Source organism: Lissotriton vulgaris, chromosome 2_1, assembly GCF_964263255.1.
Source record: "Lissotriton vulgaris chromosome 2_1, aLisVul1.2, whole genome shotgun sequence".
Classification (NCBI taxonomy): domain Eukaryota; kingdom Metazoa; phylum Chordata; class Amphibia; order Caudata; family Salamandridae; genus Lissotriton; species Lissotriton vulgaris.
In genome coordinates, this window is record NC_141687.1 from 632,431,529 (window position 1) to 632,443,980 (window position 12,452).

The 12,452-nt window shown below is 46.1% G+C and overlaps 1 protein-coding gene across 1 annotated transcript in view; it reads right to left on the bottom strand.

The window, feature by feature from the left end:
• Window positions 1-937: 937 nt before the first annotated feature.
• Window positions 938-12,452, bottom strand: part of HMGCL (3-hydroxy-3-methylglutaryl-CoA lyase) — a 197,469-nt gene continuing 185,954 nt past the window's right edge. Inside the window, exons 8-9 of the mRNA XM_086955802.1 lie at window positions 10,339-10,464; window positions 938-1,552 (exon numbers count right to left, since the gene is read on the bottom strand). Of these exons, the coding sequence (XP_086811928.1) occupies window positions 1,451-1,552; window positions 10,339-10,464 (228 nt within the window). The 3' untranslated portion in view covers window positions 938-1,450. The remainder of the gene's footprint in view (window positions 1,553-10,338; window positions 10,465-12,452) is intronic.

Here is a 12,452-nt window from a genome sequence, read left to right on the forward strand (position 1 = left end):
ACATACCCATTCACTCAGTCACTCATACAGCCACTCACACAACCACTCATTCACCCATAGTCACTCACAGAGCCACATGCATAGCCATTCAGCTACTCACACACCACAAATTCACCTATACAGCCACTCACACACCCACTTATTGACCCATACAGCCTCTCAACACAGCCACTCACTCACCCATACAATCACTCACACACTCACTCACCCATAGGCACTGGTGGTAAAAGACGGCCGGTTTGGGGGTGTGTAATGGGAAAGAGTGATGAAGGTAATTTTAGGGTTTATGAGTGGTTAGTGGCAAAAGGTGGTAAGGATAATTTTAAGGTTCGGGGTAGTAAGGGTAATTTTAGGATTTAAGTTGAACTAAAAGTGCAAAAATAAAAGATTAAAAGACACAAGCTCAGACAGCTCTTTGGATTGCGATATAAGTCGGGGTTCACTTTTTTTTTAAAGTGTAGTTGAGTACTAGTCTGAAGGTGTGAATGGTTGAATGAGTGTAGTGAGGGGGCAGGAAGTTCATTGCCTTAGCTTGTTGAATAAAACAGAGAAGGTTATGTATTGCAATACATTTTAAAACTGTATGGAATTAGGCCTTTACCATAGCTTTGAATTCCAATTGATCTTGTGATGAAATACACATCTTTTAAATAAATTAATGTTTAAAAGTTTTCAATAACAAGTCTTTTACCAAAGCACAAAAGAAATATTGCTTTGTTAGACCATAGAAAAAGTAAATGCAAATGTTATAGAGAAGAAATACGGGCAAAGTGGGGATTGTTTCTGTTTGTATTCCATAACCTACTAGTAAGCCTTATCCAGTGACTACAACTCAGTTCATCATAGATCTGAGAAACACCTCATCCCTGACTGCTTTCTCAGAGATATACTCAACACTTTCATTTAGATCTTGGAGGTATTTCAGGCGAATGTAAACTTTAAAGTTAAAACTGTTTAATGGCTCCAGTAAAATAGATATTTTCACCAGAAACAATTATAAAATGTCATGTCTTTTTCCATCAGTAACAGTGATTAATTTCACTTTAGTAAATTCACAAATCATAATTCAGCAGAATCTGGAAGAAATTACACGTATATCTTCTCAATCACGAAGGTGCCACACTCCAGTCGAGATGTGCGATATTCACAGACTGTACAACCAGAACCTCGGTGCCCTTGAATTCAGATCGCTTGGGCCATTGATGTGGAATATATTGTTTACTTTTGAATTTAATACCCCTTAGGAAGCCATGGGGTCTGTGATCTGTCCAGCAGCAGATCAGACTAAGACAGGCCACAAGAGACAGTCAATGTGAGAGCTTCCTCTTCTAAGGGCTGAATATTTTTCTCCGAGCCCCCGCCTTTGGACCCAAACCTGTCTGATGGAGGCTTTCAAATGTATGTTATCACAGGATGAGCCTCACAGGATACAACGCACACTGGTCACTCTTCATAGTTTGCTGGTTGCCTGAGCCACTTTAGAACTACTTTTTCTATTCAGCGATTGGCAGATGAAAGATCCAGCTTCCAGCACTTTCTTCAGATCCACACCCTTCACGGAAGAAAATCAAACACAAGAAGTTAGACTAGAGAAAGATGGATCTTTAGTTTACACTAAAGCAAGATGGCAGGGAAACAAAGATGGTGTCACCAATACTGCTTTGTTTAAGTGTGGTTAGTGCATGTCCTTACGTGTGCCTGTGTTGTGGATTGCCTCTGTGTGATACTGCAATGAACAGGCTCAAAAAAGTCCACATATTTTGAGCAAAACTGGCAGTGTTGTGTGACCAGGCTAGTGTGAGCATGTCAATCTGTGTATGCGATGCCTGGGTGCTGCTGATAAATAAGAGAAAGATGCAGATGGCAATCTGCATGTAGTGCGTACTGTTCCTATGGAAACTGATTTCCAATATATCAACAATATAAATCACACAACACGACTTTAACTTAAATGCAATTAGCCAATTTGTAGTGGCAAATTTTCTTTAATGATCATAAAACAATTCCATCATTGTTCCCATTACATCCTATTTACATATATAGTACACAAACTGCAAATGTGTCATTCTCTTTTTTCAGGGAAAAGCATATGTAACATCAAATATAGCAAAAAAATGTGTCAATGACATTTCACAATTTTCATGTCACTGGAACATTAATACATTATCTCAACATTTCCAGAGCCCAATGCATTTCGGGAAATATTCTTCCCTTCATCAGGGGCAGTATCCTAAAACACAAAATGAGCAAACATCACAATTTTATCTAATCAAAAAGAAGAACAATAAGACACTCTATTTAGGGGAGTCCAAGACATAATATCTCCCTGTGTCATAAGCTATGATGTACCCGTGATTGCAGGGCTATAAAGCATTTATGAAAAGTGGGAAAATTATCATGCACTCAAAGATATCGATCGAAGGGACCCAAAGGAAAATTATACACGGTTTTGCACACCTTCTAACTGGAGTGAAACTGTCGTGTTATATGACACACTTTAAAGTGGTGAACCAATACATGCATCTATTATTTGGGTGTAAATACCTGTATTCTGGCTTTAGGGAATATTAAAAAAACGTAGTAAAAATGCCACGTGTCACGAACGTATACTGCAAAGCAAATAATAGTTGCCCATTACTGAATATATAAAGACGACGGGAAAACTACTGACTTCAGTAGTCTCCATTGGTGCCACCTTTTGCAGTTTGAATGGTAGTTAAAAAGAGTAATGCTAGATAATATATCTTCCACAGACGGCGAATTGTCGCTAGAACTAGGAGCATTTATGATCCTAACCACAGAATAGATGAGGTATTTTCTTCATTCCATCACTGAAGGTTAGTGATGACAAAACGTTGCACCAATGGAGACTACTGAAGTCAGTAGCTTTCCCGTCGTCTTTATATATTCAGTAATGGGCAACTATTATTTACTTTGCAGTATACGTTCGTGACACGTGGCATTTTTACTAAGTTTTTTGAATATTCCCTAAAGCCAGAATACAGGTATTTACGCACAAATAACAAAAGCATGTATTGGTTCACCACTTTAAAGGGCGTCATATACCACAACAGTTTCACTCCAGTGAGAAGGTGTGCAAAACCGCTTATAATTTTCCTTTGGATCGATATCTTTGAGTGCATGATAATTTTCCCACTTTTCATAAATGCTTCATAGCCCTGCAATCACGGGTACATCATAGCTTATGACACAGGGAGATTGCAAATGCTACTTACCAGTATACATCTGTTCTTGGCATGTAGGGCTGCTGACATTCATATCTGTGCATAGATCGCCACCTAGTGTTGGGTCCGGATGATTGCACATTGTTGTCCTGGAAGAGTCTTCGAAGTATCACGAGATAGGTGGCTCCTCCCCTGGACTACAGTGCGCATGGGCATCGACTCCATCCCCAGATTGTTTTTAGCCATTGTGGCCAAGATGGAGTGAAACTCAGTGAATGATGACCATGCCATGAAATGATATGTGAACACTGCAGCTGCTACAGGCGCCGGGGAGGAGGGCGGGCGATATGAATGTCAGCAGCCCTACATGCCAAGAACAGATGCATACTGGTAAGTAGCATTTGCAGTTCGAGGCATGTGGGCTGCTGAATTCATATCTGTGCATAGAATACATAGCAGTCCCTCCATTAGCGGCGTCCGCCCGTGCCAGCTGCAGCAGTTTGGAAAAGTGTCTTGAGAACAGCCTGCCCTACAGCTGCCTGCTGTTTGGAGTGCACGTCTACACAGTAATGCTTAGTAAATGTATGTGCGGTAGACCATGTGGCTGCTCTACATATGACCTCTAAGGGAATGTTTCCAAGGAAAGCCATAGAGGCCCCCAACTTTCTGGTGGAGTGGGCTCTTGGTGGAATTGTAAGAGTGCGTTTTGCCTTTACATAGCAGATTTGAATACATTTCACGATCCACCTAGCAATACCAGCCTTGGAAATAGGGTTACCTTTGTGATGTGGCGCAAAGGCAACAAAAAGCTGCGTAGTCTTTCTAAAATCCTTGGTCCTATCAATGTAATACATTAGGGCCCGTTTAACGTCAAGGGTGTGGAGCATCCGCTCCGCCAGTGACTCTGGATTTTGAAAGAACACCGGCAACTCAATGGTTTGGTTGATGTGGAACTGAGACACAACCTTGGGTAGAAATTTAGGGTTAGTGCGGAGCACTACCCTGTTTGAATGAACTTGGAAGAAAGGCTCTTGGATTGTGAGGGCCTGCAGCTCACTAACCCTCCGTAGCGATGTAATTGCTACCAGGAAAGCCACTTTCCATGTTAAGAACTGAAGTTCGCAAGAATGTAGTGGCTCAAAGGGAGGACCCATCAGTCTTGTAAGAACCACATTGAGGTTCCATTCAGGAGCTGGTGGAGTCCGTGGCGGAATGACTCTTTTGAGGCCTTCCAGACATGCCTTGATGGCAGGCACTTTGAAAAGTGAAAGGTGCTGTCTATTTTGGAGGTATGCGGCCAGCGCAGACAGGTGAATGCGAATGGAAGTATATGCCAGATTACACTTGTATAGATGGAACAGGTAACAGATGATGTTCTGAATAGAAGCATCTAGTGGATCAATGTTGTGGTTTGCGCAATAGATGACAAACCGTTTCCATTTTGCCGCGTAACATGCTCTAGTAGTGGGCTTTCTCGCCTCCCGAATGATGTCCATGCAATTGGGAGGAAGGTTAAGGTAGCCAAACTCTAGGACTTCAGGAGCCAGATCGCCAGGTTGAGCTGTTGCGGATCTGGGTGCTGAATGTCGCCATGGCTCTGCGTCAGAAGGCTGGGTGTGAGATGAAGCCTTTGATGCGGTACCACGGAAAGTTCCAGAAACGTGGTGTACCATGGTTGGCGAGCCCACGTTGGAGCAACTAGGATGAGAGTCATCGAGTGCTGCCTGAGCTTGCGCGCCACCAGCGGTATCAGAGGTGCTGGGGAAAAGCGTACGCAAATCTGCCTGACCAGTTCATCCATATCGCATTGCCCTGCGATTGCGGGTGTGGGAACCTGGCGGCGAAGCTTTGGCATTTTGCGTTCTCCCTTGTGGCGAACAGGTCGATCTCTGGATGACCCCACCTTTGGAAGTACGGTTGGAGTACTGATGGATGTATCTCCCACTCGTGCATTTGGTGGCTGTGCCTGCTGAGCAGGTCCGCCATCTGATTGTCCTTGCCTGGGAGATGTTCTGCCATGAGGAAAATGTTCCTTTGAATGGCCCACTTCCACATGCTCGGAGTCAGATGAGACAACTGCGGAGAGTGTGTGCCCCCCTGTTTCTGAATGTAGTACATGGCCATCATGTTGTCCGTACGGATCAACACGACCTTGTTGCACAGATGTACTTTGAATGCCTTTAAGGCCATGAAGATCGCCATCAGTTGTAGTACATTGATGTGCATCTTCCTTTGCTGTAGTGTCCATAGTCCCTGCACCGTGTATTGGAGTACATGCGCTCCCCATCCCTGGAGAGAAGCGTCCGTTGTCAGGATGATCTGCGGCACAGGCTCTTGAAACGGTCGGCCCTTGCAAAGGTTTCGTGGATTCCACCAATGCAGAGAGTTGTATGCCCGACCGCTCACCAACACTAGGTCTTGTAACTGCCCGTGAGCCTGAGTCCACTGACGTGCTAAGCACTCCTGAAGCGGACGCATATGTAGTCTCGCGTGTGGGACTATGGAGATGCAGGAGGCCATCATGCCTATCAACTGCATGAACACTCTTGCTGGAAGCGAGTGTTGAGGTCTGAATCTTTGGATCAGCGACTGAATGCTGTTGACTCTCACTGAATTCGGCTGCGCAGTGGCCGCCAGAGTGTTTATGGTCGCACCCAGATACTGCCGTATGTGGGTGGGCTGGAGATGTGATTTTGGATAATTCAGTGAGAACCCCAGATCGTGCAGAAGGTGAATGGTTTGGGACACGTGGTCGGCGCACTGCTGGGCCGACTTCGCTTGAATGAGCCAGTCGTCCAGATAGGGGACGTGGATGTTTTGACGTCTCAGATGCGCCACCACCGTCGCTAGGCACTTCGTGAAGACCCTGGGCGCTGTGGTGACCCCAAAAGGCAAAACCTTGAACTGGTAGTGTTGGTTTTGAATGGTGAACCTGAGGTACTTTCTGTGTGAAGGATGCAGTGGAATGTGAAAGTACGCATCCTTGAGGTCCAGAGTTGCCAGGAAGTCCCCTTGCCGAAGCAGTGGGAGAACCTGCTGCAGCGTGAGCATATGGAAATGTTCTGACAGAATGTAAAAGTTGAGAGGTCTGAGGTTTAGGATGGGCCTGAGCGATCCGTCCTTCTTATGGAATCAGAAAGTACAGGGAGTAAACTCCTGTACCTCTTTCCTGCGGGGGCACGAGCTCTATTGCTCCTTTTTGCAGCATGACGTTGACTTCCTGCTGCAACAAGTGCAAGTGCTCGCCGGACATAGGACGGCTCTTTGGGGGTATGTTAGGTGGAGTGGACGTGAGCTCCAGACAATAACTATATTGGATAAGAGATCTGACCCACCTGTCCGTGGTGATGGACTTCCACATGGGCAGGAACTGCTGGAGTCTCCCCCCGACCGGTGTTGCGTGGTCGGGGGGCAGTGACAAGGCGTCACTGTTTGTTGGCGGTGGAGGACCTGGAGCTGTTATTACCACGTCCTCTGCCTTTGACGTTGTTGCCACGGTATCCACCCGACCTTTGTTGGTATAGGACGGTTGGGTGTTACTCTTATAGAATTGTGTCGACTGTGACAGTTGACCCCTCGAGGTGCCTCTATTATTTGAGCGACGAAAGGAACCACCCCGAAACCGCTGGGACTGCAAGGCACCCATAGACTTCGCAGTGTCGGTGTCCTTCTTCATTTTCTCGAGGGTGGTATCAACTTCTGGGCCAAACAGGTGGTCTGGGTTGACAGTTTGGTTCAAGATGGTAGTTTGAATGTCTGGTTTGAAACCGGATATTCTGAGCCATGCATGTCTACGCAGTAGAACGCTAGTGTTTAAAGCTCTTGCGGCGGTGTCAGCCAAATCCAGAGCGCACTTAATTGAAGCATTGGTGATAAGCTTCCCCTCCTGTATCAACATTTCTGCTGCTTCCTTATATTGATCTGGTAAGTGCTGTAGAAGGGTCTCTAGAGTGTCGTAGTGTGCCCTGTCGTAACGCGCAAGTAGCGCCTGTGTGTTGGATATGCGCCATATGTTGGCTGCCTGCGCAGCAACACGTTTCCCCGAAGCCTCAAATACTTTTGATTCCTTGTCTGGGGGAGGAGCATCACCCGTAGTTTGTGAGTTGGCTCTTTTGCTGCATTGGAGACAACCAAGGAATCCAGAGGCAACTGTCCTTTGATGTATGTTGGATCAGTGGGCGCTGCCTTATACTTCTTGTCGATACGTGGGTTGATGACTCTTGCTCGGGTGGGCTCCTTGAAAACTTCAGGCGCATGTTTTAACACCCCTTTTAGCATTGGCAAAGTTTTTACAGTTTTTTCAGCGACTGAAAAGGTGTCAAAAAGAAAATCGACGTCTACTGGGTCAGCATGGAGATCGACGTCATGATTGGCTGCCGCCCTTTCAATTAGAGCATTGAAAGCTGCAGAGTCCTCTGTTGGGGAAGTCTTTGCTGAAAAAAGCTGAGGCTCCTGCCCTGAATGCGGGTCCCCAGGGTCGCCACCAGCAGACCAAGGCTCAGTCACATCCTCTGGGTCCGAGTAGACTGGATAGGAATACTCATCCTCGTCGTTTCCATCACCCTCCTCAACATTAGAATGAGAGGGTGAAAGTTCATGGCCTTGTGGTGATGCAGGCTCCATAGGGGCAGAGGCACCAGCAGAGTCCATCTTTTTCTTAAGTGGGATTTGGAAATGCTCCAATGCTGGTTCAGGGGTGATCTTCCTTTTAAGGAGAGAGAGCTTGCCTGTGTTGGCGTCGATGATCACTTCTCGACGCTCTTCTTCTGCCAGCGGTTGGTGGCGCGGGCTCGGAACCACCAACGATGCCTTCGGCGTCGAAGATAACTTCAAGGGCACTCCGGCCCCAGGTTTTGCTGTGAAAACCTTCGGCGCCGTCTTTGGCGGCAACGTGAACAGAATCGGCGTTGGCGTCTTCACCGGATTTTGGAGAGGCTTGGGCGGCACAGTGTCCTTCGGCTCGACTGCTGCGGCCCCCTCCCTAATACGCTGAAGGGACTCTGTGACCTTTTTAGTGAACGAGGCGGAGGGACGCACCGGCTCGAGAGAGTCTTCTGAAGCTGGTTTTGGGACGGCGACCAATGACGCAGTCTTCGGAGCCGACGCAGCTGCCCCCTTGGCCTTGTCGAGTGGAAGCGGGGCAGTGAGAGACTTGGGGTCATCCTGCCGCTTCTTCGTGGCCTTCTTATGGTCGTCGACCTTCTTGGCATCGATGTGACTCTTAAGTGCGTCGACCAACTTCGGCGCCGACGCAGCCGCGTCGGCCGTTTTTACCTTCGGCTTCGACACCGTAGTCTTCGGGTCGGCCATTTTGGCGTGGCTCTTGAGCTCGACGGCCATCTTGGATTTCTTCAGCGCCGAGGCCTCCGAAGTCTTCGACCCGACCAGTGCGACTTGCGCTTTCGGTTTCGATACGTCTGGCGTCGAGACCGATGGTTTCACTTTCGGTTTCTGTACCGTGAGTGGTGCCGTATCAATGTCCGTGGCCGGGCCGGAAGGCGGAGCTGTGGAACGGGAATCAAGGCTTTGGGTAAGGCCCGAAGGCGATCCCTCGGCCTGGGCCTTAGAATGGTGGCTGGCCCCGGAGTCAGTGTGAGGAGGCTCCTCTTCCGAGCTATCCTCTACGGTGGCAATGGCCCCGTCGTCGTCCCCTACCTCCTCGACGACTTCCTTGAAATCCTCGTCTTCCGCGTCGTACTCTTCCTCGACCTCCGACGCCGGGTTAGATTCTGTGATATCCTGGATAGTGTCGTCGCCGACATCCTCCGTGTCGAAGATGTCCGTCGGAGGGGGTGCCGATCGCTGGGCCTGCAGTCTTGCAGCTCGGCGGAGCTGGAGTGTCTTTTTCGACCGGAACTTGGAGCAGGCCATACACTTGGCCTCGTCGTGGTCCGGCGACAAGCACTTATTGCACACTGGGTGCACGTCGATATGTGGGTACTTCGAGGCACACACCGGGCACCTCTTAAATGGACTTCGTTCCATGATGAAAGTAGGTTGGAGCGTCGTGTAGGCCCGTCCGCGCCGAAAGCACGCGGAAGGGCAGAGTTGGGTTGGAGTCGATGAAACAAACGAACCCGAACGATAGACAATACCGACGCGAGTCCTAAAGACCTTTTGGTCTCAAGCAAAGTAAGTTAAACAAATATCGATCCCGACAGAGGGAACCGAAACACATCCGAACCCAATGGCGGAAAAAAACAATCTGGGGATGGAGTCGATGCCCATGCGCACTGTAGTCCAGGGGAGGAGCCACCTATCTCGTGATACTTCGAAGACTCTTCCAGAACAACAATGTGCAATCATCCGGACCCAACACTAGGCGGCGATCTATGCACAGATATGAATTCAGCAGCCCACATGCCTCGAACATTACGTTTTGGACTCACCTAAATAGAGTGTCTTATTGTTCTTCTTTTTGATTAGATAAAATTGTGATGTTTGCTCATTTTGTGTTTTAGGATACTGCCCCTGATGAAGGGAAGAATATTTCCCGAAATGCATTGGGCTCTGGAAATGTTGAGATAATGTATTAATGTTCCAATGACATGAAAATTGTGAAATATCATGGACACATTTTTTTTGCTATATTTGATGTTACATATGCTTTTCCCTGAAAAAGAGAATGACACATTTGCATTTTGTGTACAATATATGTAAATAGGATGTAATGTAAACAATGATGGAATTGTTTTATGATCATTGAATAAAATTTGCCACAAAAAATTGGCTAATTGCATTTAAGTTAAAGTTGTGTTGTGTGATTTATATTGTTGATATATTGGAAATCAGTTTCCATAGGAACAGTGCGTACTACATGCAGATTGCCATCTGCATCTTTCTCTTGTTTTCTTATTGTATAGCCAGTACAATACAGTAGTGCAGCACCCTTAAGACTATCAGGTTGATTCATAGATTACACTGGGTAATACTAGTGAGTGCACCTCAGTTTCGTCTTTACTGCTGCTGATGAATCCCATTTCTGAAGCCCCTGGGTCTTTTTCAAACCACCTTTATTTCTGGAATCCCCAGGTTTCAGAGATGAGCCACACATTAATCAGATAGAGTTAATATAACTGTAATCTAGAGGGACAGTGCTGTGGGACCAGGTGAGTGCCTTCCACAGGATTCAAGAGGTAAGAGTTTTACTCACAGTGTGGATTCCGAGCCCATGAAGCATGTACACTACATCTTCTGTTGCAACATTGCCAGATGCCCCTTCTGCATACGGGCAGCCTCCAAGGCCAGCCACAGAAGAATCCACCACGCTCACCCCCATCTGTAAGGCAACGAGAGAGAATGAATTGTGAGCACCAAGGAGAGCGAGGTGCAGTATGTACAGCAAGACTTTCGACATAGCCCAAATGCATCCTGACAGCTCACAAAAGGCCCCAGATCTGTGCTGGATGTTTAGTTCTGGATGTTCGGCCAACAGCAGAAGTATGTTGGGGCAGTGGGACGTCTGGCTGTAGGCCCACATTTATAGCTGGAGAAGTGAAACTGAAAGGCTCAGCATGATTAGTGCTCTTGCTGAAGGAGGGACTAGCTGATCGATCGCCACCGCCATGACAAGGGCCAGTTGGTATCCTTGCTTTCTATTATTATAAAATGTAAGTCGAGGTGTCAGCTACAAGCTGAGACTAATTTATTTACGAATGTGACTCGTTTTTTTAAGGTAAAACAATCACACTAAACGTACTTTTTCCCAAACATACTTTTGCCCCATTTTAGGTTGTGTTTACACGTTAAAATGAACTTCTGGTCAAAAAGTCAGAGGCTTTTTGTTAGCTCCTTCTGATTCCCCCTGCCCTCTTTGTCAGTCAAATATAATTTATTTGAAAAGTTTTTTTCAAATAACTATGATCAAGATAACTCCATTTCCCTTCTTACACACTTCAGCTATCCCCGCCTATTAAATTAAAATACTACTAAATATGCGGCCCTCTAAGCTTCGAAGCTGAAGAATGAACAGAACTCCAGTTGCGACGTTGGAGATTTAAATTCAACACCACTGATGGATTACCATGCCGCATTCTAATATCGCTTTTAGGAGAAGTCTTCCTCTAGCTACAATGAATGAAAAATTAAAAGGCTTCTGCTTGGGTTGGCAATCAGTGTAAGGTTTGAAACAAACATGTCTAGAAACTGTCATTCACAAAAACGTTTTCCACATCAATTCGTCCTGGCTTTGGTGCTGGTTGGGAAGTAGATTCCAGTGGTACCTGTACCAGAGATGAACTGTTGTGTCATTTCATTCTTCTCAGTTTGTCCTTATTTTCTGTGAAGGCTCAAAGCACAGTCTAGCACAGCAGCCCTTAACTGAGATTAAGAAACCTATGTTTTTCTTACTTTATAATATAAAGACTTTGAGCTCAAGTGGCTTCGTGGAGCAATATGACAACTATTTAAATAACTGAAAACCTATTAGTAATAATGACGATTGGCCAGTGTTCAATGATGCAATTAGATTTAGAGTATTTAAAGGGAGACACAAACAAGTAGCTTCTGTAGATCATAGAAATGTTACAAATTAAGAAGCTGCCTCTGTTAAAGGAAACAAAGTCAGACACGGATGTAAAATTGGAGTGACTCTGAAACTGCTGAGCAAAGCTAAATGATCCTTAGTGCCAGGATCAGATGGACTGGGGACCATGTTACCCAAAGCCAATATTAAAGGTTTAACTAGTATTCCTTTAAGGATAGTCATCCAATATTTAGTACAAGGGAATATTCTGAGATTACTGAGAAGCAGCCACATATTGCCTATTTATAAAACAATAGACACACAGATGATGGACGGAACGCAGAGCAAATCAAACATTCACCCCCATTCAAGAGATCTGACATTGATCAGCATTTTGTTCCTCAACTGTTCTTTTTGCATTGGGGATGGGTGTGCCCAGACATGGGTCCCGTGCTCTCCATGCCACTGGAGTCAAGCTAGTCTGGCTGATGAGGGGTAATGCCCCCAAATGGGTCCCTGGATCCTTGTTTCCGGTCCAGGGAGGACTTGGCTTGGCAGTTCGGGTTGGACTGTTCCCATGGGGAACAGGGTCAAGACCGATTTGCATATGGCTGGGTTCAAACTGAAATGGCATGGGGAGCAAACAAACAATGGATTTAGGCCCAGATCTCTGTCCTGGGGTGAATGTTTGACATTGATCAGCATTCTGTCCATCAGTTCTTTTTGTTTTTTAAAAACATGGTCTAACAGGCAGAGCTTTATAGAATTATTAAGTTTCTAGATAATATTGGGAAACCATTTTC